General features: G+C 39.8%; 1 protein-coding gene across 6 annotated transcripts in view; it reads right to left on the bottom strand.

Annotated features, from left to right (window-relative positions):
- LOC126457154 (zinc finger protein 385B-like) overlaps nucleotides 1–26469 on the bottom strand; it is a 135514-nt gene that overhangs the window by 9203 nt on the left and 99842 nt on the right. For 5 of the 6 annotated variants that reach the window (XM_050093231.1, XM_050093229.1, XM_050093226.1 and 2 more), the window contains 3 exons: nucleotides 20228–20366; nucleotides 18701–18829; nucleotides 9588–9721 (listed from right to left, as the gene is read on the bottom strand). In XM_050093231.1, the coding sequence (XP_049949188.1) occupies nucleotides 9588–9721; nucleotides 18701–18829; nucleotides 20228–20366 (402 nt within the window). Of the gene's footprint in view, nucleotides 1–661; nucleotides 889–9587; nucleotides 9722–18700; nucleotides 18830–20227; nucleotides 20367–26469 lie in introns of those variants that run through there. The other variant, XM_050093230.1, reaches the window with a different exon arrangement.

Below are 26469 nucleotides of genomic sequence, written 5' to 3'. Positions count from 1 at the left end.
TCTAGCATTAATAGTCTTATTCAGGTCTTCCATGGTAAACTGATTTAAAACATGGTAGACTGTTCTTCTTTCTCCTTTTTGTTGCGTGTAAGCTGATCACATAACTACACAAGTCCCTCTGAGAAAACTATTGAGATGTTTAACCAATCAAATCTCCCTGGCAGAAAAATTTGCATATCCTGTGGGAACATGATAGGAGTGAAAGTATCAAAATGTCCATTAAATAAGACTGAGTAATCAGTGCACACCAAAATCTTAATTACAAAGATAAAAACCCAACAAGTGAATTTTGCCTGGCAGACAGAACTTGATAAAATGGATGAATATAGGCTTTCATTACTTAAAAAAGATCCTTGATAATTGTCATAACTGATAAAACATCTGCTGAACTCATATCAACTGTGCATTTTCTTTAAACCATGGCCAAAAGATGGAATACAGCTCTATTCATGCTATTTAATATGTATATCACAGTTCTCACATTGTATGAATGAGTGAAATGAAAAAAATCTTTTTCCTTTAATTCAGTAAAAACAAACAGCAAATGGCAACTAATTCTGTTGCATAACGAGGTTTCCTTTTAAAATAAAGTCCTTGATATCTGAATATACTGCACTACTACTTTTTCAGAAGCATTTAACATCTCAAACATCATGCCACTGTAGAGGTGTATAATTCGGTTAATTCCCTTCTTACACGGAGTAAAATAGCTTTAAAATTAGATTATGCAAGCATTTTTTTAATGAAAACTAAGGGAAACGCAAGTCCCAATGGTATGGTTGGATCTGAACCATGCTCTTCCCAAATCCAAGACCAGTGTCTTAACAACTGCACTTCTTCATTCAGTCGAAGATTTGTGACTGACTCCTTCGATCGTATTTTTCCAACCTATAAAAATACAACTGTTTGAAGTAACTCATAATATGTCATTAAGAAGCAGAATTAAAACACTGTAATCTATGACTAAGTTCACATAACATTGTGGCCAATTTAGCACAAGATATCTTTTGCATTTAATTTATTCATACAAGATATTAAAAGGAGACCATCCAGCAATTGGATTTTTGTAATTTTTAAGGTTCCATATCAGTAAAATAAGAAAACTTACAGGATTACTTTATTGTCTGTCTTTTATCTGTCCATCTGACTTTTAAGAACCCTTTTTCTAAGGTCTGGATGGAGTTATTAAGTTGAAATTGATGTTGTGCACTAAGGTATACAGCCCCTGGTGATGTGAAAAATTTAAGCTCCTGAGTCAAAAAGATTTGGCTACTATGTCACATACTTCTATACTCACAAACTCACTTATTGAAACCTAGAGGGGTACCTACCATTGACTAGAATCATAAAATTTGGCAAGAAGCCAGGTTTCAAAGTACAAGCAAAGGAGAAACTTGTTAATTTTTAATCAATCACAAAATAAATTTACACTTTGTTGTCTGTCTCGTAAGAGCCCTTCTACTCGGAGAAGGGTAAGGTAGCAAGTTGAAATTTATGTCAATTACCAAGGTCTATGGTCCCTTGGTGGTGTAAAACATTTAAGCTTCTAAGTCAATGGAATTGAAAGATACAGCCATATAAATTGATGGGAAAAAATCATAACACTAAGAAAGAGTTGTGTTAAAAGTTGGTAGGTGTGTTTCTACATCTGAAAGATGATGTCTATTCAAATTTTCCACCAGTTGCATAAGAGTAGCGCTACTAGTACCATTATGAGCATGCCAATGAGGTTTGCTTTAAATTCATGCTGTAACAGCCTTGAGTATAAGTCACTTTTGAGATTGGACTGGTGAGTTATGTTAGCCAAGAATGCCTTTCAGGTGACACAGACACCATTATCAACACCTCACTGTTTGAATGGGATCTTGTAATACAGCTACAATGAGCTGGACATTCCCTCTGTGATATTTGAGATAGACTTGGCAGGAATGTAGCCACTTAGATGATGGCTGGCAGCGATGGTTACAAGAATATACAGTCGCAAGAAGACTGGGCTCCAGATAGTTACATGGCTCTACTGGGACGGAAGGTCATTGTGTTCAGCATATGGCTCTGGCACATCATACTGCATCTACAGCAGTAATTTGAGCAGCGGGTGGCACCACAGTGACACAATGAACTATTACAAATCAGTTCAGAAAGCCTATGTAAATGTAAAACCTATCAAATATTTTCTAATTATTGTCAATTAAGTAGTATATCTAATCATAGTTTTTATAAATCTGCATGTCTCCTTCTTTGTTCTTAATTATCTATATTTTATAAAACATTACATACTAAATACATTTTACTATTAGTTGATGGCAGTTGCCTTTGCTTATTGCCTTTATGAAGAGTTAAAGACCGTTGACCAATTTAGAAGCTGCATCTTGTGAAATCATCTCGACAGGTGCTAACAGCTTTTTCAGCACAGTCAATCACAGTTAGCAGACAACAGTGTGTTCAGCGTGTCTACATACTTGTAAACAAAAGTGCTCCAATTAGTACAGCCTTGTGACATGTATTTTTACCTCAAGTAAAAAACTTCATTAAGTATCTATACAACTGATTGAAGCATCTGATAGAACAAGGATGCGAAATCAACGATAGAGAAAACTTCATAAAAATCCATTTAACTACTCATCCCCTGCTGTCCTCTCCAGGCTTCAGTGAAACGATCAGGTACATGTGATTTGCTTCAAAACTTGGTGTTGAAAGAGATATCTTCATGAACATGAATAAGTCTGCTTTTCAATTGATGGATTGGAGGGCCAGTGGAGGGGGGAGGAGGGTGTGGTTTCAGCAGCAATAAGTGTGAGCATAAAAATGCACCATTTGTGCGGTGTGCTCGATGCCATGAAAACTATTGTTTTCACAATGTTTATCACTCTGGCACATGTTTGACCACATCTGTGGTATAAAACAAAGGCAAAGCTAAATATCAAGTATTTTATTTTTCATTTTTGCTTACAGAATTTAATTTGTGATGTTTCCTTACTTTAAAAAATCTTTATTAACAATGTTTTATAAAATTTCAATAATTAAGAATTTGTATTTACAATAAAAATTGGAATTTTGCAAGCTATAAATAATTCGAAACAAAAAGATGTGCATTTTCCATAAAAAATTATGAACAGACGTGTTAATTGGCATATATTTGATAAATTTTATATTTTAATGATTTAAATTATGCAGATATTTGAACTGAAAGGGAGGAGGATGACAACTAGTGAGATTCAAACCAGTAAACCGTCAATTACCTTATTACCATTCTCTAAAGCTACAAAATGAGTCATGAGACTCATGGATAAAACATTTAGTGAATTAAAGTTTTTCAGAAAACTTCAAAATTCATTTTCTCAAGTCTTTTTGAGAGTTGCATCAAATTACTTGCTAGTTGCTATTTGAGTTCTGAACTTCACATACCATAAATACAGGGACATTCAATAAGTACAGCAACATATTTTTTCTTTTTCTGAAAGGGGGTTGGTTTTATTCAGTATTGCAATAAATCATATTATTCCCCAATCTTTTGGCTAAACCACCCTATTTTTCAACAAAATCTCTGTTCATTGTGACAGCCTTATGCCACCTTATTGGATGGACTTGTACCCCCGTCCCCGCATGGTACCACTATACTGGTTGATATCGGAGCTAACATCTTGCTGCATCAATAACTTCCTCACTATCCACATATGGTTTCCCGTGGAATGCAGCCTTCACCAGACCAAACAGATGGAGGCCTAAAGATGTGAGATCTGGGCTGTACAGTAGACAAGGAAGGGCAGTCCACTGAAGTTCTGTGAGCTTCTTTTGGGTGCGCAGGCTTTTAATAGGCCTTGCATTGTCATGGAGAAGGAGTTCATTTTATTGTGATTCATCGATTACCTCAAATGAGAGTGTTCGCATGTTACAACATTGCAAGAGTCACAGATAAGTGGGTCTGGCCAGCGCGCAGGAGATCGGTTAGGTTTGCGCGACCTTGTTGAGATGATTGCAGACGCCTCAATGAACGACTCACCACACTGCTGTTCACTGCCAGGTCTCCACAGACATTCTGCAAGTGCCTTTGAGTATCTGTGATGCTCTGGTTTTGTGCCAAAAGAAACTCAATGATACCTCTCTGCTTAGAGAGCACCTCTGCTGCAGACACCAAGCACTGCCATCTCTTTGAGCTTCGTGAAACTAAAGAAGCTAAAGCAGTACATTTGATGACGCCCCACAACAAATTCCACATTTTTTAAACTGAGAAGGTGTTGCATTACTTACTGGCAAAAAGAAGAAGAAGAAGAAGAAGAAGAAGAAGAAGATTAGTGGTTATTCTTTAGCAAAATTCTGATGATCTACATATTGCTTGTAACTGTTAGAATGTCTAATAAAAAAGTGTGTGAGATAATCAAGTCACCATCTCTGGTTTCATCATCGACAAAACAATGTTATCAAAGCCACAGAAGTAAAGTTTACAGTATTATTTTCTATTAGCTCTATTCCAAATCTCTTTGGCCTATCATACTCCACTCCTGCTCAAAGTGTTTGTATTCTTCACAGGCTTGCCCAACTTTCATTTAACTATTTCTCTGGAAATTTTTTGTAGACAACATTTCAAATTATTTTTAATGTTATTTTCTTTGGTTTCACTTCTTATCACTACATTCAAGTGAAAAGTTGCTTAAATATAAATATGAAAAATTTATCTGCAAGTTTAAACATAATGGAAATTCCTGGCTGGAACAATATGTACAATAAATCACTCACCTATAGCGGATCAGCCGAGTACAGAAACACACAAACCAAACAGCTTCACAGTAGCTTTTGAGCACTAGCTCTTTTTCTAGTTAAAGAACACACATTCACACAGATAATTACACAGACATCTGAACTTGCACTCCCATGGCCATTGCAACAATGATTATTAAAAGCAGTTACCTAAGCTCTTGCAGATGGAGATGGAGTAGGGAAAAATACGAGGAAGAGTCAGCAGGAGAAAAAAAAGATTCGAAAAATACAGGGTCATTTTATATTCGCAGATTAAACTATGTCCTCTGAGTTCAACATTTTTACATTGTTTAATGGATGATTATAGGGGCCATCTTACATTATTTACAGATGAAGCTTTGGCCACTGAGGTCTGGTACAAAGTTTATTTTGAAGAATTCTGAAGGGTAGAGTTTAGCAAACAATACTTGTGTTTGAATAGGCTTGACATTTCCCAATACACTGAAGCACTCAGTACAGTACTGATCTTCCTTGAACAATCACATGACCTATGATTTGTGGCGCTAGTGCATGAGATAGTCACAAAACTGTGAACTAGACACTAAAACAAGCCAATGTTCTGCTTAAAAATTGACAATTTCATGAAACACATGATGAAATAGCACTAAATTCTATCATCTTACAAACTCTTGTTGTATGTGAACAACTTTGTAATAAAAGTTCTCGTACATATATGGATACTGTGTACAAACATTAATGCTGCTTTTTAAGTAAAGATAACATTCAAAAGCAGAAATGTTGTCTTTCAATAAACATTACTTGATTACAAACCCAGATCAACATTTTACTTGATTATGTGAGACTGTAATGATTTACTAAGTGGTTTGCAAATGAGAAATTTGGTCACTGTTCATGTATTGGAACAGAAGGTGAAAATGATACCAGCTTTTAACCAGCTTTTGAACATAATGGTGACATTCAGATGAAACATGAGGGAAAATTAATACAGAATGAAATGTCTTAACAAAGAAAATAAATCATATTAAACTGACTCTAATTGCTGTCACGAGAATAAATTACAGCATCAAGACCCGTTGTGATGTTAGTACCAACAGATGTCGCCAGATCATGAGATGAGCGAACGTTTGAGAATTGGACTGAATTGTGATTGCTACCTTATAATTACATACTGGTTGCTGTTGTTACATATTACCTGCACACTAGAAGATATTGCCATCCGTGTTTCACTGTTGCTCAAGCATCATGAGATGAGCGAACGTTTGAGAATTGGACTGAATTGTGATTGCTACCTTATAATTACATACTGGTTGCTGTTGTTACATATTACCTGCACACTAGAAGATATTGCCATCCGTGTTTCACTGTTGCTCAAGCATGGTGCTATGGAATAGTTACAGGGGAAACTAGCACCAACTAGGCTGAGAAGTGAGAACTATGACAAGTGTGGGGATGAAGGGAGGAAGGGTGTTGTGCAGGCAGCAAATTTCTCCATGTTATCAACCATGGGAATCTACATTGTACACTTTGGCTTTTTGTGAACATCTGTCACATTTAAACTGCAGTTTGCCTGAATTCAATCATACTCAGAATTGAACTGGTATTAAAATTGGATACATACGCAAAAATATCACACATTTCTACAGGAAATGGTAAAACTCTAGAGTGAAGCTAGCTGCATAGTTTCATGCAGCAATGTTCTCGGCACTCATTGTGAGGTATGATGGGAACTATAAGGTGTGTGTCAGCTGTTAGTTCTACAAAGCCATTAAGAGAGCAGCAGGGAGACAATGTATTTGGAACCAAGAGACATTGTGGCATTCTCACGTCAGTACAGAAGAGAAATCTGCTGTTTATTACGAAAAAAGGAAGAAAGAGGCCGTGTTCTCAGGTCCCATCATAATCCCAAATTTAGAAATTACAACATATTCAGAAGAAACAGCCAAACATTAGTGGCAATGAAGAAATAAGTTTCACAGCTGTCCTGTTAGGATGATGATGATTTAAAATAGTGATACCACAGACGACGCGCTAACTAGAAATGAAGGAGTTTAAATAATTTATATTTGTTTATTGCTGGTGAAGAATATGGTTGGGATTTTCTAGGCCAGGATGATAATGAGTGATCAGAGGAGTGCTGGTCAGTAGGTGGTTAACAGGTTTACAGGTGTCAGAAGAGAAGATGGCATGGGAGATTTATTTATTGACGGATAGGATATTGTGTGTCAGTAAAGGGTCTAGTAAGGTTATTGGTATACTTAAACAGCTTCTGCTTTCAACTAGATGCACCATCCACAGATAGTGAGGCTGTAAAGAAGAGACTTTTTGACATGGAATGAGTTACAGCTGTTAAAGTGGAGGTACTGCTGGTGGTTGGTGCATTTGTTATGGAAAGACATATTTATGGAGCCATCAGAGAGGAAGACTGACATTTAGAAGGTGGTTCAATGAGTTGAGAAGGACCAAATGAAGCTGATTTGGGAATACATGCTGAGGTTATGGAGGAAAGAGCAAAGGTTGTCCCTGCTGTGGGTCTAAACCATGAAAATGTCAATGTATCAGAACTAGATGAGAGGTTTTAGGTGTTGACTGGATAGGAAGGATTCCTGCAGATGGCCGATAAATAAGTTGGCATAGGATGGTACCATGCGAGTATGCATGCCAGTACCAACAAATTTGTCTGTAGATTTGGCATTGCAAAGTGAAATAAATGTGGGTCTCACAATGTGGCTAGCTAGGACGATCAGGAAAAAGGGTGAGGCTTTAGTTTGAGGCGGACACTGGGAAAGGTAGTGTCCCATGGTCACAAGATGTGGGGGATGTTGGTGTAGTATGGGAGATGTTGGTGTACACTGATGTCGCATCCACAGTGACCAACAAGTGTCTGGTGATAATGTGACAGGAACTGTGGAGAGGTGGTGACGAAAGATTCCAATGTCTCGAATGTAGTATGGAAGGTTATGGACAACAGTTTGGGTTGCTCAACAAAGGACCATTATATGCAGCACCAATGGAATGACCAGCAGAGAGGTGTGAGGGGTTGGGTTGCTGGAGTTTGGGGAACAGGTAAAAGGTAGGTGGGGGATGGGGGGGGGGGGGGGGAGGGGGGGTTGCAGGTGTGTAGGAGCAGATGGATTCATCCTGTGCCAACATTTTTACAGGCCACCTGGAGAAATCCATTCAACATCTAAAACCTCTTGCCTGGTTCAAGTTCACTGATGACACTTTCATGATTTGGACTCATGGCAAGGGCAACCTTTGCTCTTTCCTCCATAACTTAATACTTATCACCAAATCTACTTTACCTGGTCCTTCTGGACTTGTCGATACACCTTCCTAGATGTTGATCAACAACTCGTAGATGTCTCCATAAGCACATCTGTCATGTCAACTGCATCATCCACCAACAGTACCTACACTTTGACAGCTGTTACCCTTTCCATGTCAAAACATCTCTTCCTTACAGCCTCACCATATGTGGACGCTGCACCTATGGTGGGAAGCAGAGCTGTCAAAATATACTGATAATGTTACCAGAGCCCTTACTGACAGACAATATCCCACCTAGCTCATCCCTAACAAATCTCCCATGTCATTGTCTCCTCTGACACTAGTAAACATGTTAACCAGCCACTGAAACAGTACTCCTCTGATCATTTGGTATCACTCTGGCCTTGAAAAACCTTGAAAAACCACATCCTCCACCAGTGTTTCAACCAATTCTTGTTGTACCCTGAGATGAGGGACAATCTACACAAAAGCCTACCCAAATCCGCAAAGTAGTATTCCAAAACTCTCCCAACTTACGTAATATCCTACACCGCATGGGTCATTCCCTTGCTGTCAGTCAAGTTGCAATACACAACCCATACATTCACCAACCATCTCCTACAACAGTCCAGTCACAAGCATTTCCTACCCAATAAAAGGCAGGGTCACGTGTGAAAGTAGCCATGCTCAGTTACTGTACAGCTTTCTATGTAGGCATGACAAAGTAACCAACTGTATATTCACATTAATGGCCCCCACCACACTGTCACAAACTGCAAACTTGACATCTAGTTGCTAGGCACGCTGCACACCATATAAAAAATGTCTTCAATAACTGCTTCACTATGGGGGCCATTTTGTTACTCACTTCAAGCCCATGTCTCTCTGAACTATGCAGATGAGAATTGTCTATTCAACATATACTGCATGCTCACAATCCCCCGACCCAAAACTCTGCTAACCTGTTCCCATTGCTTCACCTCACTTTTAACCTTCTTTCTCTGCGCCTCTCGAACCCCTACACCTCAGTAACTGCTTTCAATAATCCAGTATCAATAACCAGTCTTGCTGTGGCCATGGGAGTGTACTTTTGAGTGTATGGGTGGTTGTGTATGTGAATGTGTGCATTTTAGCAAAAAAAATTGCTAGAGCTCAAAAGCTGATGTGAATGTTGTTTTCTGTTACAAGCATATTTCTGTACTTCGACATTGATCTGCTATAGAGCACTCCTTAACTGCAACTGTTATCTTAAGAGAAACATATTTCTATAGGTTACAAATGCCACTGAATTAGTCTCACATATGTTAATTATACAAAAAAGAAAATTCCCTTGAGAAAAACTATAAAATTACAAGGAGATAGAATGGTAGGCCAGTACTGACAACAGACACACATACAGCACAAAAAATTGTCCTACCTTTTTGAACTATTAGTTCCTTCCTCATCGCAGGATAGAATTTTTTTGTACTTTCACATTTATCAATCAGCAGTACAGTAATTTTGCTCCCTGAAGGTTAGTAATGTCTTATAATTTCATAGTTCTCACTTCTGTTTGGAATTCTACCCTCCCCACCCCCTTTTTTTCTTACTAATATGATACACACCTGCTCCAGCTGTATCTCGGAGTTTAAGGAGACACTACAAGTATCACAGTAATATTTGTTCACCTTCGACCGTGTTCCATCTGGAAGTTTATGCACGCCGGGAGGAATCTTGAACTCCACATTTCGTACTGCACCTGTCAGCACCAATGATATCAATACTATCTATCTATCACATCAGGAGGTGGCTGCATAGAACAGCACTGATGGGATAATAAATCAGATTGATAGGCATAGGTACTGAATGAGTTAAAGAAAAGAAGAGAAAAAAATTGGAAGCTAAATTACTAAACCATTTACACTGAAACTACAGAGAGAACAGCATTTTCCAAGAAAGACACACAACATATAAACATGGCATGACTAATATCTGCAAGAAATTTACCCAACTATTAGTTACTTCTAGCTGTAAATTACTGTTATGAAATTGACACAGATTTTAAATAGCAAACCACAACAAAAAGAATAAAAAATGTTATTTCTTCGAAACTGAAAAACTGTTGTGATTAAATACTCAAAAAAGTTAATTGAGAAAGAATTTGGTTTACTCTAAAAATTTATTTTTGCATATGACGATATGCAAACGATGCTCTGCAAAGTGAAAATTCCACTGCAAGTAACTCTGCTGAAATGGGCTGGTTGCTGGTATTCTTCTTCTTCCAGAATAAAAGGTGAAATGACACCAATCTGCCACCAGTTTATGGTGGATATAAGAAAAATTACTACAACTCTTACAAACATCTTTCGCATGAAAGTCAAATACACACTGGTTTTTAAATTATCTATAAAGGTCAAAAGCTGCTGGAGCTAAACAACTATCACTTATTTCATAAAATGTTGGAACAATTGTCAGTGTGTACCTTTTGTGACTTTACAGAGTACATTTTTTCATTTACTGTTTAGAAGCATAAGGAAGAAGCAATTTTTTGATATTTTTGAAAAGTTATTGGGCATTTTGTATTTTACCATATAGCTGTGATTACCAAGAGGGATATTGTTGAAGAACCTAAAAACCTGCCTTTTTCAAGGCAGACAGAAAGCAGGGCTTATTTATTACAAAAAATACAAGTAAAATAAATGATTGCAAGCATTAACGTGGTACCTGAATAAAACTTCTGAAAAATACATATTATTTGGGTCACACAATCTAGTTAAATGGTATACTATCTTCTTTTATATATTTCAGTTTATTTTGATCTACATTATATATATTTTGAATACTCGAACACATATACTAATCAGAGTAGATGTTCCATTCTGAACCACCCTTCGCTCGGGATTACAGAGCTGAAAAAGATGGCCAATTTTTAGAGCACTATTTGTGAGGACGTGACCAAGTAAAGTGACATCGTCAGTTCTTTCTACCACTTTTGGTCTTCTCTTGAGTTACTTTAACAGTCTCCTGTGCTTCCACTCCACACAAACACCTTGCAAGGTCTTCACGAGGACACTCCATTCTACTGCGTGAAACACACTTTCCCAATCAAAAAAACATACATACGTATTCCGGTAAACTTCTAGCTTTATCTGTCCTATTGCAAACATTGAATATCATCTCTTGTCTCTTTCCTTTCAGGAATCCAAAACTGATCCCCCCTCCCAAACATATTTCACCTTTTGCTAATTACAATCAGTGTTAAGAGGGGGTGTACCCTTTGAAAAATGTGGTGTTCAAATACTAGGCCTGTTCAAAAAGTATCCAACCTTAATTCTTATTGTTGAACCAAACAATGGTATTGGGGCATTCATTCTCTCTGTGTCTGTAGGCATATTTAGTGTGCATGACTGATTATTTTTTCATGACTGTGGAAGCAACAAGTCTGTCTAACAGTTGGCAAGCGAATGCTTGTAAGTGGTAGTTGTTGGATTTTGCGTTGTGGGTACAATGACAGAGAAACTGGAATAACATTACTGCATCCAATTTTGTTTTACGTTAACAATTCTCAAGTTGAAAAAAATCAACAAGTTTCAACAAGTGTTTGGGGAAGAAGCAATGGGTACCACACAGGTAAAGACGTGATACAACTGCTTCAAAGATGGAAACTCATCAGTGAAGAGTTGAAGCACGTTCAGGTAAGGCATTCAACATTAGCAAATGCAGGTATTATTGATCATGTAAGGGCCCTGGTGATGCAAGAAGACAAATCATGATCAGAGAACTTGCAAATAAGGTTAAAATTAGTACTGGATCCATTTATTCCATTTTAATAGGATACCTGGAGCTCAGGAGGATCTCAGCAAAATTTGTGCCAAAGTTGCTAAATTTTAGCAGAAGCAACTTCATTTAGAGATCACATAGAACATGCTGGAAACTGAACAGTAATCCCAACTTTCTTAATACAGTGATCACTGGTTACGAGTTTTGGGTTTACGAATGTCCAAATTTTCAGATAATATGCAATGTACAGCACTTTTTGAAATGCCTACTATCCCTCGCGCACTTTCAGTCGACGATCATACAGTACCGCTTTGCGGATTTTTTTCACCATTTCTGGAGTCGTCACCTCATTTGGTCGACCACTGCGATGCTCATCTTGGCAGCTCTTACAGCCTCGTTTAAAATCTACTACCCAATATTTCACTGTTGTCAACGAAGGAGCAGACTCTCGCAAAGTAGAATCGAGCTCAGCTTTAATATTGGTTGTGCTGAGGCCTCTCCAAAACAAAAAATTTGTAGCACATAGCGATGATCAATTTCCTACATTTTCACAAGTTCACTTATAAAGTTCACTGCTGATGGTTGCCAAACAAATACTAAACAATGTGGTGTCTTCAAACTTGAAACATATGCTTCATAGATTGTATACTTTCTAATCCAGAGATATTTTTCAACAACAACTGCCATATCTCGGTCAGGCCGGGTACTTATGGGACCACCCTCCAAAACAGTGCTGAGGTAGCTGTGGTGCACCATGGGCCACAGATGACAGGGGTGAGCGATAGCTGCACAGATGTGTATGGGTGAACAGATGTGCAACTGCTGATCAATTGACTGCCTAGATGAACCAAGAGGCTACCAACAGCGTCTCCATTCAGCAAATATTGCTGTGTACATGTCTCTCCAGCATATGCCTGGTTTAAGTACCCATGCTGACTGTTGTTCATCAGCAACAAAGTGTGGAATTTTCATGCCAATATCGCAACTGGATGTCCAATGAGTGGCGACAGCTGGCCTTTTCTGATTTATCATCTTTTATGCATTTTGGCAGTAGCAAGTGCCCAACCACACTGCTAGCCACTGTTCACTAGGGCACAGACGCCATCTAAGTATTTCCTCAGAGGAAATTATGTTGTTCAAGGAAGACACAAAAAAATAATTCTGCAACAGTAGATTACACCAGTTTTTGTACAGTTCAGAATGGTAATCGTAACTATCAGTTCAGCTGTCAACATGAATTTCAAAAAATCACAGAAACCAAGTAGATTTGAATTATTAAAAAAGTCAATACATAGTATTAATGTTCTACAATAATATTTATTTGAACCAGCTTTTGACCTATTAAGTCATCATCGAATAACTTAATTAAGTTATCTGATGATGGCCTAAGAAGCTGAAAGCCGGCTCAAATAAATATTATTGTAGAACATTAATACTGTGTATTCAAATTTTTAATGTGTCTATGTTCCTCCAAGAACAGATGGAATATTTCATAAATATCTGAATTAACATAATTTTGATAAATGACAGGAAAAAACTGGGGTCACTGGGGAAATTGCTTATAGGAGTAGTAGTTCCTTTAGCCAAGCTGCTATATAAAATTCATAAACGAACAGGAAGCTTTTGAAAAGAAATTTAAACTCTAAAACTGCCTGCATTAACTGAAAATCAGAAATATTTTTCAACTGTTGATGGGTTCTCTCAGGTGCCCAGCTGAATATGATCGTCAGATGCCCATGATAGTTCGGTGAATAACCGTTCTGCCATCATCAGGTGGTGCTAATGCAATGGTCTGTCTGCTCTCTGCTGTTAGTATTTATCCCTCGTGGATCAGGTGCAATTCTGTGTAGCGACTGCGCATGGTGTATCGAGTGGTGGGGAAAGCGGAGGCTGCGGTATGTGGTGGTGGGGGGCTGCGGTATCTCTTTGATGGACATGGCAGGAAGATCTCGTATCTGATTGCACCGTGGCTCATTGGTAGAGCTTAGTACTGATTTCCAGGCCTTACTGAATTGGTAACCAGTGTCCCTGTTGATGAGGTTGTCTGTTACGCAAATTTCCATGGCCTCTTTGAAGATGCAGTCCTAGTAATTATTTGTGGAGGCCAATACTTTTTTATCATCATAATTTGCTATGTGTCCAATGTTTATGCAATGTTCTGCTATGGCAGATTGGCTTGGTTGGCCAAGGCAGTGTATTGTTGGTGTTCTTTGCATTGATCTTCCACTCTATGAACTGTTTGGCCGATATAGGATTTACCACAGCCACATCGAATATCGTATATGCCCGCTTTCTTGAGGCCGACATCATGTTTCACCATTCCTAGTAAGGCTTGCGTCTTAGCTGGTGGTCACAAGACTGTGTTGATCTTATGTTGCCTCAACAGTCTCCCTATTTTGGGCTACACACTGTCTGAGTTTTTTTCTCTTCTTCTGTATGTTCTTCATCTTGGTCCCTACTTGGCTTCTGTTGCTGGAAGGCCCTTTGGATTTGCTAGTTGCCAAATCCATTCTTGCGGAACACAATCTCCAGTTGTTTGAGTTTTGTCGACAGGTTCTGTTTTTCCGAGATTGTATGTGCTCTATGTACCAAGGTGTTAAGCACTCTGTTAATCAGAGCTGGATGGTGGCAGCTGGAAGAACATACATACAGGCCAGTGTGTGTGGCCTTGAGGTACACACTGAGACCTAGCGAGTCATCTGACCTGCACTACATGAGGACACCAAGAAACAGTAGTTGTATATCTTTCTCAGTTTCCCTAGTGAACTGTATGTTATTATGGATGGAACTTAGATGATGTAGAAATATTTGTAGTTGATCCTTTCCATGTGGCCAGATTACAAATGTATTGTCCACACATAGGAAGAAACATACAGGCTTCAGTACGGCAGTTTCCAGGGCTACTTCTTCAAAACTCTCCATGAATAGATTTGGCTACCCCCAGAGAGAGAGAGCACTCCCCATGGCCATTCCGCCACTGAAGAGAAAGTAGGTCAGTGTTGGCACATACCTGAAAAGTTGTATCAGTACTGCCTGAATTTCTCACTGGTTAAGTTGATAGAATCTTCCAGGGGAACTTTCGTAAATAGTTATGCGACATCAAAGCTGACCATGGTGTCGGATTCTTGTAAAGTCAGCTCCTTTAGGCAGCCAATGAAGTTGGTCATATTCTGGATTTGCCCAGGAAGGGTTGCAGCAGACCTGCCAGATGCTGTGCCAGGGGGGTACGTTGGTGGCCCTGTGTTCCTAACTAACAGTCACACCCCACCTTTGTGCATCTTTGGAAGGCCATATATCCTCAGTGCTACCGCTGAGCGTTGGCAAAGTCTCTTGATGTCCTCACCTTGAAGCATGCCACTTTTCAGCAAGTCAGAGGTGCTTTGTTGTATATTATTAGTCGTATCTGCTTTAATTTTCCGATATTCCGGATCGTCTAGTAATTGCAGCATCTTTGTTCATAGTCACGTCTGTCGAGAATGATATTAACATTCCTCTTGGCAGCTAGGAGAACAACTATAACTATTTTCTCTGGGTTATGTAGTACTGTCCTTCCCACTCTGGAGATATTGCTCATGACCATTCTTGCTCTTGAAAGAATCCGGCACATTTCCCTCCTGAGTTCTTCAGCCTTGTCATCTGGTAGCCCTCAGATAGCCTGTTCTACTGAAGATATTATTTCTATGAATGGGAGAGTTGGAGAGGTTGGCGCAAAATTGATCCTGTTTTAAAGTACGGCTATAGTTGTGTTGTCAAAAGGTTTCCCTGCGAGAGTGATCATGGTGCGTCATTTGGTCTCTGTTTCTTCTTGTGGTTTGTCAGGTAGCCATGCAAACTTAGGTGTTCTGCTTCTTCGCGGATTTTGAGCACGTCCAGTCTGCTTGGGCTCAAGTGACACCACCCACCCATTCCCAGGTGTATTCTTGGAGCACAAATGATAATTTTAGGTGAAGGTGCAGCAGCTCCTTGATGTTCTTGTCAAGCTGTTGTCTGGTGTAGCGGATCCTTTCCCTGACCAGAGCCAGGCTGGCTCTCTGCTAGACACGATTCACTGCAGATTTGCGTATGTGATGTACAACTTTTGTGAAAGTAGTTATGGTGTATTTGTCCCTGCACCTTAACAAGAAGGCAAGAAAACTTAGCAAACTTCCTTTCTGGTTTCGAAGCTTATCCAGCATCTCCAACAGATGGTACATGTCTTCCCCATAGAGGTTGGTGATCTGAGGCTTTTCTAGCTACTGTCATTCTTGAGAGACAGATGAACAGAAGATGCTGCAATTACTAGAAGATCCGGCATATTGCAAAATTAAAACAGACCTGACTAAGAAGATACAATAAAGCACATTCAACGTGCTGAAAAATAGTGTGCTGGAGAACAAGGACATTAAGAGGTTTTGCCAACACTCGAAGGTAGTACTATGACATATGGCCTTCCAAAGACGCACAAAGATGGGATACAACCTATAGTCAGCAGTCAGATGCTGTACCCCCTGGCACAGCATCTGGCAGGCCAGTTACGACCCTTCCTAGACAAATGTGCGCTCCACATCGGGAATTCGACCGACTTTCTTGTCCGCCTACAGGAGCTAACTTTACAAGAATTTGACATCACTGTCAGCTTTGAGGTCATGTCACTATTTATACAAGTCCTCCTGGAAAATTCTATTAACTTAATCAGTGAGAAATTCATTGTAGTACTGACAGCTTTTCAGGCATGTTTTAACATTGACCTACTTTGTCTTCAACAGCCAACACTACGGGCAGACCGACAGAGTGGCCATGGGGAGCTATCTCACTCTCTCTCTGGATGTAGCCACTCTATTCATGGAGAGTTTTGCAGAAGTAGCCCTGGAAACCAATGAACTGAAGCCTGTATGTTTCTTCCAATATGTGGACGACACATCTGTAATTTGGCCACATGGAAAGGATCGCTACAATCTAAATTCCATCCATAACAAAATACAGTTCACTATGGAAAACAAGAAAGATGGGCAACTATCCTTCCTTGATGCCCTGATGCGCCGCAGGTCAGATGGCTCGCTAGGAACTGTGTGCACCACAATGCCACACACACTGACCTGCACCTATATGCTTCCAGCAGTCACCATCCAGCTCAGCCAAACGGAGTGGTACACAGAGCATATATGATCTCAGACGAACAGAACCTATAAATGGAACTCAAACACCTGAAGACTGTGTTCCTCAATTATGGATATGGCAACCAGCAAATCCATAGGGCCTTCTGACAACAGAAGCCCAGTATGGTCCACGATGAAGAACAAACGGAAGAAGAGAAAAAAAGGCCTGGCATTTCTACCTTTTGCAGGCAACGTGTTGTCCAAAATAGGGAGGCTATTGAGGCAAGATAAGATCAATACATCTTCTGACCATCGGCTAAGATGCGAGCCTTACCAGGAGCAGTGAAATACAAAGTTGGCCTCAAGAAAGCGGGCGTATACAAAATTCTGCGCGGCTGTGGTAAATCCTATATTGGCCAAACAGTTCATACAGTGGAAGATTGATGCAAGGCAGCCAAGCCCTTCTGCCCTAGCAGAACATTGCTTGAACACTGAACACACAGTAAATTATGACGAGACAAAAGTACTGGGCTCCACAAATAACTACTGGGACTGCATCTTCAAAGAGCCCATAGAAATTTGCGTAACAGACAACCTCATCAACAGGGACACTGGTTACCATACCAGTAAGGCCTGGAAACCAATAGCAATCTCTATCAAGGAACACTGGGCAAGCAGACATGATCATTCTGCCATGGACCTCCTCCCCCCCCCCCCCCTTTTCACTCCCTTCACCTACCACAGCCTCAGCTTCCCCCACCACCAGATATTCCGCACACTGTTGGCACACAGAATCACACCTGGACCTGCAAGGGATAAATACTAACAGCAGATAGCGAACAGACCACTGCATGCACACCCTCTGATGATGGCAGAACCGTTATTCTGCTGTAATACCATGGGCATTCGAAAATCTTATCCTGCTGGACATCCGAGAAACCTTCAAATAAAATAGATGCCAGGAAAGCCTCAGATCACATTCTTTTCAACTGCTTGAATGATATTTTTGTTACTTTTGAAGATTCATGAAAGTAAGGGAATGATGAAAACATGATATGATTTAGAAGTTTTTTAGAAATCTATGCTGAAGTTAAAAGAGAGCAGATGAAACGTCAGGAAGTGAGATTTTCTCTGTCAAGACCCACAACCAAAATACATTTTGTATTCTCTAACAGCAAAGTAAATGACCTGTTAACACAGGAGCCATGTGATATATAGTAGGGAGTTCTACAATTGTTTCATTAACCAAGTAAATAGCTTTTTCTCCACAAAATGATATGCACTGACATTGATTACTGAACTTTGTTCCTGGCAAATGTGGATGTATGTTACAAGTTTTTTCAATATAGTTAGTCTCCCTGATGCATAACTTTTCTCCCACTTTTCCAAATTACACGCCATGCTGCTAAGAGCACATCTCCAGAATTTCTCTTTGTAGTCTCATTATTAGCCCCCTTCTTTATATTATCTTTTTCATCACTGTACTTCCAGGGTTCACTGTCTATGGACTTGTTACTTCACACCTCCTGAAATCTCTCTCTTTTTTTTTTAATAATTTGCATTCATTTGCTAGTAATACAGTCAGCTTTCACAAAATACTTACTTTTCTGAATGTCATATACTGCATTCTGTTGCAGCCAAGTACATTCTCAGGTAATGTGCAAGTGATGGGACCTCCTTGCACACCTTAAATTCCTTTGCTTTGTGCAACTTTAACACTCTTCTTACATTTTACAGGTACAACATTATTTTTCACCTGTAACTCATTACTCTGTAGCTTTTATTTTCATGATTAATATTCCTCTAATTTTACACCTCACTGGAAGAGTTATGAGAAATAAAGTTCTGTACTGGTTAATATTCAAGATGCTAAACATACTAACCTTTGTTTTCTTCGGAACTAACACCACCTCCATTATTAGCTGCTGAAGATATACTAGTGTTACTTAATGTGGATGAATTTCCAGCATTTGTTATCCCTTTTTTAAGAACCTTCTGTTTATGTTTATTGCCTGAAAAATGAAAATTTGTACAACTTGGGCAACAAAAGTAATATCTCAACTGAAAGACAGTAGAATAGAAGCATGCAAAATGTGACATGCACTTATGGTCAATATAGACAACATAATTACTCAAGTACTTCCTACAATATTCTACTGTTCACTTTAACTAGTCCATGTACTAGTAAGTGCACAATATCCCATTTGTAAACAAACCAAACAGAACTCCTATTGTAGCTACATCAAACATTAGCAATGTAAAGGCCTGTAATCATGCAATGCACCAAGTTGCATTTTACAGTTTGCACAAACAGATCTTGAGGGTCCAAATCTATAGTGTGTTGTAGGGAACGTGCTGATCAATCACAGCTGTAGCTGCCAGTACTTCCATAGTATAAACTGAGCTCTCACAGCAGTGCTGGCCTGATAAGTGCAATGGGAAATCGCAGGAGCTATATTAGTCGAAGGTCACAGTGCACCAATGTCGATGGTGCACAGTCTGCCCATCAGATGGATGGCTCTGAGTTAACGAGGGTTTACCTTCTGGCTTTTCTCTAGTACTGCAGTATCCCATCAACCGTGTAGAAACAACTAAGGCAAGAGATAAGTACCCACAGTTTGTTTAATTTTATTTTTTTTTTTTGTCATAATGCTTCAGCTGACTCACCAGCTCAAGCCAGTCAAAATGAAGATAGAAATTTCAAAGTTTTGACCTGAAAATTGCAGTGAAGACACTGTAATTTCACAAGCTTAACTGATTTTAAATCAATTAAGTTTCTTAAGTACATAAAAATGATGAGTAATAATGATATGGCAACAGAGATAAATATAGTGATGTGCAGACATAAAGAATATAGTCCTGACAATTATGTCTGTTCACTACATTTCTACTGCCAGATATCAACTTACTAATAGGCACCACATTTAAAAATCGTACGGGGGTCAGGTTGACAAAGAGGAAATTTGAGAAAATAATTAAATATACCATCACAGAGCTGAACATTGCTCAACTTTTCAGCTTTTTAAAATTCTGTCATTGTTTTCCAGAGCTGGGAAAACTTATGCAATCTGAAATTCAAGCAACCCACAAGTAAGTTCCATGCATTATACTCCTTGCTATTCAATTACACTTTATGGAAAATAATAAATTACATGGTATTTTATGAAAAGGTTAAAGAACTTTCTTTTCTTGTTTAATTTATCACTTTTTATAGACCACAGCATTCATTAATGATACGTGAACATCAAGAAATGCAAGTTGTGATGGTACTAAGCAACTTAAAATATGTCCAGTTCTCAGTGGCACACAACACAATGTAGCAGTAGATGCAGTTGTCAACATACATTCACAAGTTCTGAAGTTAAAATATGAAATTTACATAGGTCATGTGCTATCTAAATTATAAATACCAGCCAAATGTGTCTGCAGCTGCTGTGAGGAATTCACAACGACATCACAGACTTCACACCTCAAAATCCTGGTCTTTTCATCACGAGTGAATGTCTGCCCACTGCTTTGCAACTGCTTCAAAATTTCTTGTGATTTTACCTAATTAACACAGAAACAGTCTATTACTGGTTTTATGCAATGAGTCTCAATGATACTATATCAACTACAGAACCATCTTCATGTACTTCTTAAAAATAAAAGCCTTCATACTCTAATGCCTAACCTACTCAATTGTCCTGCAAAGATACCCTAAAATCACCCATTCAAAATGCTACAAAGTATGCAAAACGTATATTACATAAGTGGTATTAATAATCTGATATGGTCATCGCAAATGGGGAGAGACAGTTCTACACTGAGTCTTAAAAAGGAGGTTGAGAAGTTAAAATTTCATTTTGGCTGCTTCCAGTCCTACCTCTCTTACACATGTACCCTCTAAATATGAATAATCAGTATTCAATAACGGCTGTTCGTTCTTAAGTCTTCTCCTTTCCACAATGTTTATTTCTCACTCCCCCTCCTCAGAATTTCCTTGAGGAAACCAGTAGCTCCAAAGTCTCAAATGCTGTGTCTCTGTTACAGTGGATCCAACTATAATTATGCCCACCAAGTGCAAGAACATTACTTATCTTCAATCTAGAGGGGGCTTTGTGACTGGGGGACGGGGAGGGGGGGGGGGGGGGGTGATGGTGAAGGCATGAGGTTGAGAACAGAAAGGGGGGAGAGGGTGGCCTGAAGTTTCTACTGAATTCCACAGCTCCATTTCCTGTCTACATCTCATACCTGAAAGTAAAAGGTGTCAGGAGTAAAAAGCACAAATAGAGCCTTGCTGCATGTTACAATGATGAAGAAAGACTTATCCTTGAATTTCTGAGGATATAACAGTTCCCCATTTACATCTTTTCTGGATAGAATTATTAATGGCAAAGATGAAATCAAACAAAGGTAAATCCAGGATTGAAGAATGACAATATTATGAAAACGGTAGACTGTTGCTCACCATATAGAGGAGATGCTGAGTTGGACACAGGCATAGCAAGACTGTTAAACATTTGAGCTTTCAGCCAAAAGGTCTTCTTCTAAGATACAAAACAACACACAATCGCATAAGCACAACCCACATGGATATGACCACTGATTCTGGCCACTGTGGCCAGACTGAATTGTAACAGCATCTGATGGGACCAGGAGTTCAGTATGGGTGGTGGGGGTCAGAAGGAGGCTGGGCCATGGAGGGAGAGGGATAGCAGAGTTGGGGTGAGAGAGGGTGTAGTGCTGTTTGTGGGAGCATGTAGGAACATGGTGGGCACAGTTTAGGGCTGCTAGATGCAGTAGGAAGAGTATTTTTGGATTTCGGGGGGGGGGGGGGGGGTGAAAAAGGAGAGAAGTGGAGGAGGGAGAAAACACTAGTGGGTGCATTGATGGAATAGAAGGCTGTGAAATGCTGGAGTGGGAGCAGGGAAGCAGATAGGTGTGTGAAGGACAGAGACTGGCAAGGGTAGTGGTGAGGGGGGAAGGGGGGGGGGGACTGCCTGATGTCACGGCAAATAGGATATATTGCAGGGAGACTTCCCACTTGCACAATTTAGAAACTGGTAACTGGTGTTGGTGGGAACGATTCACATGGCACAGGCTGTGAAGCTATCATTGAAGTGAAGCATGTTGGGTAGGTCAGCATTTTCAGCAACTGGGTAGACCAGCTGTCTGTCTACCACAGTTTGTCAGGGGCCATTCATGCAGACAGACAGCTTTCCAGCTGTCATGACCACGTAGAAAATGGCACAGTGGCTACAGTTTAATTTGTAGATCACATGATTGCTTTTGCAGGTTTGTGATGCCTATGACAGGACTGGAATAGGTGACAGTGGGAGGATGAATGAGATAGGTCTATTGCATCTAGGTCTATTGCAGCTACATGAGATATGAGGGTTGGGAGCAGGGATGGAGTTGAGATGGACAAAGCCACTGATAGGTTTGGTAGATGGCAGAATACAGTTTGATATGGGTGGGGGTACTGATATAGCTATCCTTGAGGTGGAGGTCAACATTGCAGAATGTGGTTTGTTAGTGTGAGGAAGAGCAGGTGAAGTGAATGGGGGCGAAAGCTCTGAGATTCTGGAGGAATGTGAACAGTGCGTCCTCACCCTTTTCATCCAGATCACGAATATGTCATCAATGAATCTGAAACAGGTGAGGGGTTTGGGATTCTGGGTGGTTAGGAAGGAATCCTCTAGATGGCCCACGAATAGGTTAGCATAGGATGGTGCCATGTGAGTGTCCATTGCCGTACCACAGATTTGCTTGTAGATGATGCCTATAATAGAGAAGTAACTGTGGGTGAGGATACAGTTGGTTGCGGTTGTGGCTTTCATCTTCTTTGATGTTGACCTCCACCTCAACTATTGTTATATCAATACCTCCTTCTGCATCATATCTACTAACAACCATCAATATCTCCACATCCATAGCTGCCACACATTCCATACCAAGATGTCCTTACCATACAGCATAACCACCTGTGGCCATCGAATATATATAGTGAGAAGCAGCCCCTCTCAAAATATACAAAGGATCTCATTGAGACCTTCCCAGAGCAAAATTATTCTCTCAAATTTGTATAGAAACAGATCTTCCATCCCTTACCTCTCCAGTCACCTATCACCTCTCACATTCCCACCACCTGGTCACAAAGGAGCACTTCCCTTGTGACTCAGTACAACCCAGGATGATACCAACTGGATCACATTCTCCATCAGGGTTTCAAATACCTCTGTTATGCTCTGAAATGAAGAATATGAACTATCCTTTCCACCCCTCCCAAAGTGCTAGTCCACCACCAACCGGACCTAAGCAATATCCTTCTACATCCCTACTCCACCCTTGTCCTCAACCCTCATTGCTCACATCCTTGATCTAGAGGCAAGACTTGTCCCATATATCCTCCCATTGCCACCTGTTTCAGTCTGGTCGCAGACATCATCCATCCAATCAAAAGGCAGAGCTACCTGTGAAATCAATCATGTGATCTACAAACTAAACTAAAACCAATGTGCTGCTTTCTACATGATCGTGACAACCAACAAGCTGTCTGTCCACAGGAATGGCCACTGACAAACATGCCCAGGAGGCAGCTGGACCACCCAGATGCATAACAAACTGCCCAACAGAACCTGCTTCACTTCAATGACTGCTTCACAGATGGCACCATCTGGATCCTTCCTACCAACACTAGCTTTTCTGAATTGCCCAGGAGGGAGCTCTCCCTGCAGTACATCCTGTGTTCTCCCTGGCATAAACCTTTGCTAGTCTCTGTCCTTCCCCCACATATCCTTTTCCCTATACCCACTCCAGTATTACACAGTCTTCTATTCCACCAATGCTCCCACTAGTCTTTCCTTTCCTCTACCTCTGTCCTTTCCCGGGCATCCCCCTCCCCCTCCCCCACCCACCTCAAACCTGCAGCTAGCAGTCCTACTCTGTCTCCACAACATCCCTTCATGCTGCCACAAGCAACGCTACACCCTCCTCCTCTCCCTGCCCAAGCCTCCTCCTTACCCCCACCACCAACAGATTCCTTCTCAGGCACAATTGTTTCTATTCCGGCCTCAGTGATCATCTGTGTGAGAGTTGTGATTGCATGAGTTTCCTAATTGACAAGAAGACCTTTTGGCCAAAAGCCCAACTGTATACAAGTCTTTTTGTTATGTGGTGAGTAGCCATATATCCTTTTCATAATGCTGTCATTAATGGCCAAGATGACTGGATGAAGTAAGAATAGATATCTTAACACCCACTTAAGCAAAAAGACAGTGAAAATGAGGAAAAGAGGTAGAGGAGGAGGGGATCAACGGCATAATAAAACTTACTAGGTAAAATACTGTCGTTGTAGTATTTAATACTGTAATCTGAGATCATCACTCAGTATTGACTCAACCATTATAAGCAACAAAAGGTTCTGCTCAATAATCTTACACACGCAAGGCACTTTTTCATCAATGCAAGGAAAAAATCTAAAATGAATTATCAGTAAAATCAAACAAAACAACTTACCAATCAGAAAAGAGGCAGCAGACAAAACATAGTGAAAATATTTTGATTTTCGATCTTTTACAGAGAATTCTGTGCTGCCTTTCTAATGGTAAGAAGATATGCTTCTATCTTTACATTGTTGTAACTTTCTATTTTGCTTTAAAAGTTTACAATGTACTGGAATTGAGAACTGGTATTTTGGTCTCAGTTGCCAGAGATGGTGGTCAAGTGTGCGTGCTTGTGTGAATGAATGTGTATGTATCTCTTTCTTTTTCTGACGAAGGCTGTGGCCAAAAGCTAATGTGTAAGAGTCTTTTAATTGCATAACACTATGCAGACTTTTACGACCAGTGTTTGCATTCTTAGTGATTTTTGTTTTACGGGCATTGGGCTGTGGTCCAAGGCATCCATTTGTAACTTGTACACTTTTATCCCCAAAGATACCCTATGCTCAACTCTCAGCTGTTGGCAACGATTATTGTCCACCAACATTTAGCTTACCAAAGAAGGTAAGGAGACACACACTCAAATTAAATATGAATGTAAAAATCAACAATGTTTATACTGCCTGCTAAGAATATATTGTAAAATGTTCTTAAAACATATCAATATATACTAATGTCCATGTATTAAGGTATCCCTAAGGTCAGCAAATGAATATTGAGTCACTGGCAACACTTTATGCACTATTCTATGGCATGACAATATGGAAGTAGTATGGTTTTGAATGAGTATTGTGTGTGTTTAACACATGGTATATAGTTTTAAGAAAGGCAGAATGGCATAGCACAAATTTTTTGATGACATGATGTATGGCTGATCCACTATAAAATTAGAGTCCAAGCCCAATCAGCAATAGTCGAATGTCACCCATATCTTTATTGTATGGCCATGCAGAAGATTTCACAATAGAGAAACACATTCAACGTCTATGTGGACAATGTAAATCACGAGCTATGGCTTGGTGCTTGGATTATTGTCTTGTTTTAAATGGCCAAAGGAAGTCCAACCAACACAGAAACTGCCCTGGTTAAAGACCAGATGGTAGTCTCTGTGTCTTACATTTTTCACCAGAATGTGTATCGTCAACTTCAAAATGCTGGTTTCCCATACACCAGGGCGCATTCCTATCACAAAGACATCATACGGTGCATAATGTGTGCTCTCTACCCACTGTTAGTGAACACAGAAGCAGTGTAATTCTTTTCTATTCACAGATGAGTTATAGTTAGTCCCGGAGAGTGAATCTCACAATCCGACACGTAACTTAGCCCTGCGTCACGTCAAAGCCCAACCAATATGGTGAAAAAGTAGCCCATGACAGCACCTCCTTTCTCAGTCTATTAAGAAAAAGGAGGACATCCTAGTCTGCCTGGACTACTTTCTCTGCTGAACACATGCACTGGTGATTTGCTAATATTCATGCACCACAAGAACCACCTTCTCACTAGAGAAGGGATACATGTCTTGCAGTGAATTACCAAACACAGAGGTGGAGTAACAAGGTTTCACCACAGTTAAGTATTGTATTTTACGGACTATAAAAAGCACCTTTTTCTGTGAAAAATTGCCTCCAAAATCAGGTGCGTCTTATACTCGAAATTAATATAAAAATGTCCATTGTCTGAGTTATAGCTCTTGACATCCCTGTAAAGGGCCATATATTCGATGTCGCGGGAAACCTATCTCTATCTGGCAATACTGGATTCAACTGGCAGCACCACAGCACCATGCGATCAACATGAGTTGCAGGGATTCACAAGTTTGCTAACACAGTCTCCCTCCTGTCCCACCATCACAAACCCAGAATACTGTCCAGCCTATGATGTGTGATTACAGTCTATGGTGCCAGTGAACTTGAATGAAAAGTGGTTTGTGTTACCGGTAACAGTACAATAATTTTAGTAACTAGTTTCGAAATGGAAAAAAAATAAAAGGTACAGTATTCATATGACAGGAGCTATAACCTGAAAGTAATAGCATATGAAGAACGACTTGGAAACAGAGCAGCTGAGCGGCATTTCAGGCCTCCACCAACAGAAAAAACCATTCACGATAGGCGGGCTAATAAAGAAGAACTGAAAAAAACTGAGAAAGACTGAATGTAAAATGGCCAAAACTAGAAACCAATGTATTGAAATGGATTCAAGGATACCGTCAAAATGGCACTGGA

This window comes from Schistocerca serialis, chromosome 2 (assembly GCF_023864345.2).
Source record: "Schistocerca serialis cubense isolate TAMUIC-IGC-003099 chromosome 2, iqSchSeri2.2, whole genome shotgun sequence".
Lineage (NCBI taxonomy): Eukaryota > Metazoa > Arthropoda > Insecta > Orthoptera > Acrididae > Schistocerca > Schistocerca serialis.
Note: the sequence above shows the minus strand (reverse complement) of the source record. Positions and strands in the feature narration are given on the sequence as shown.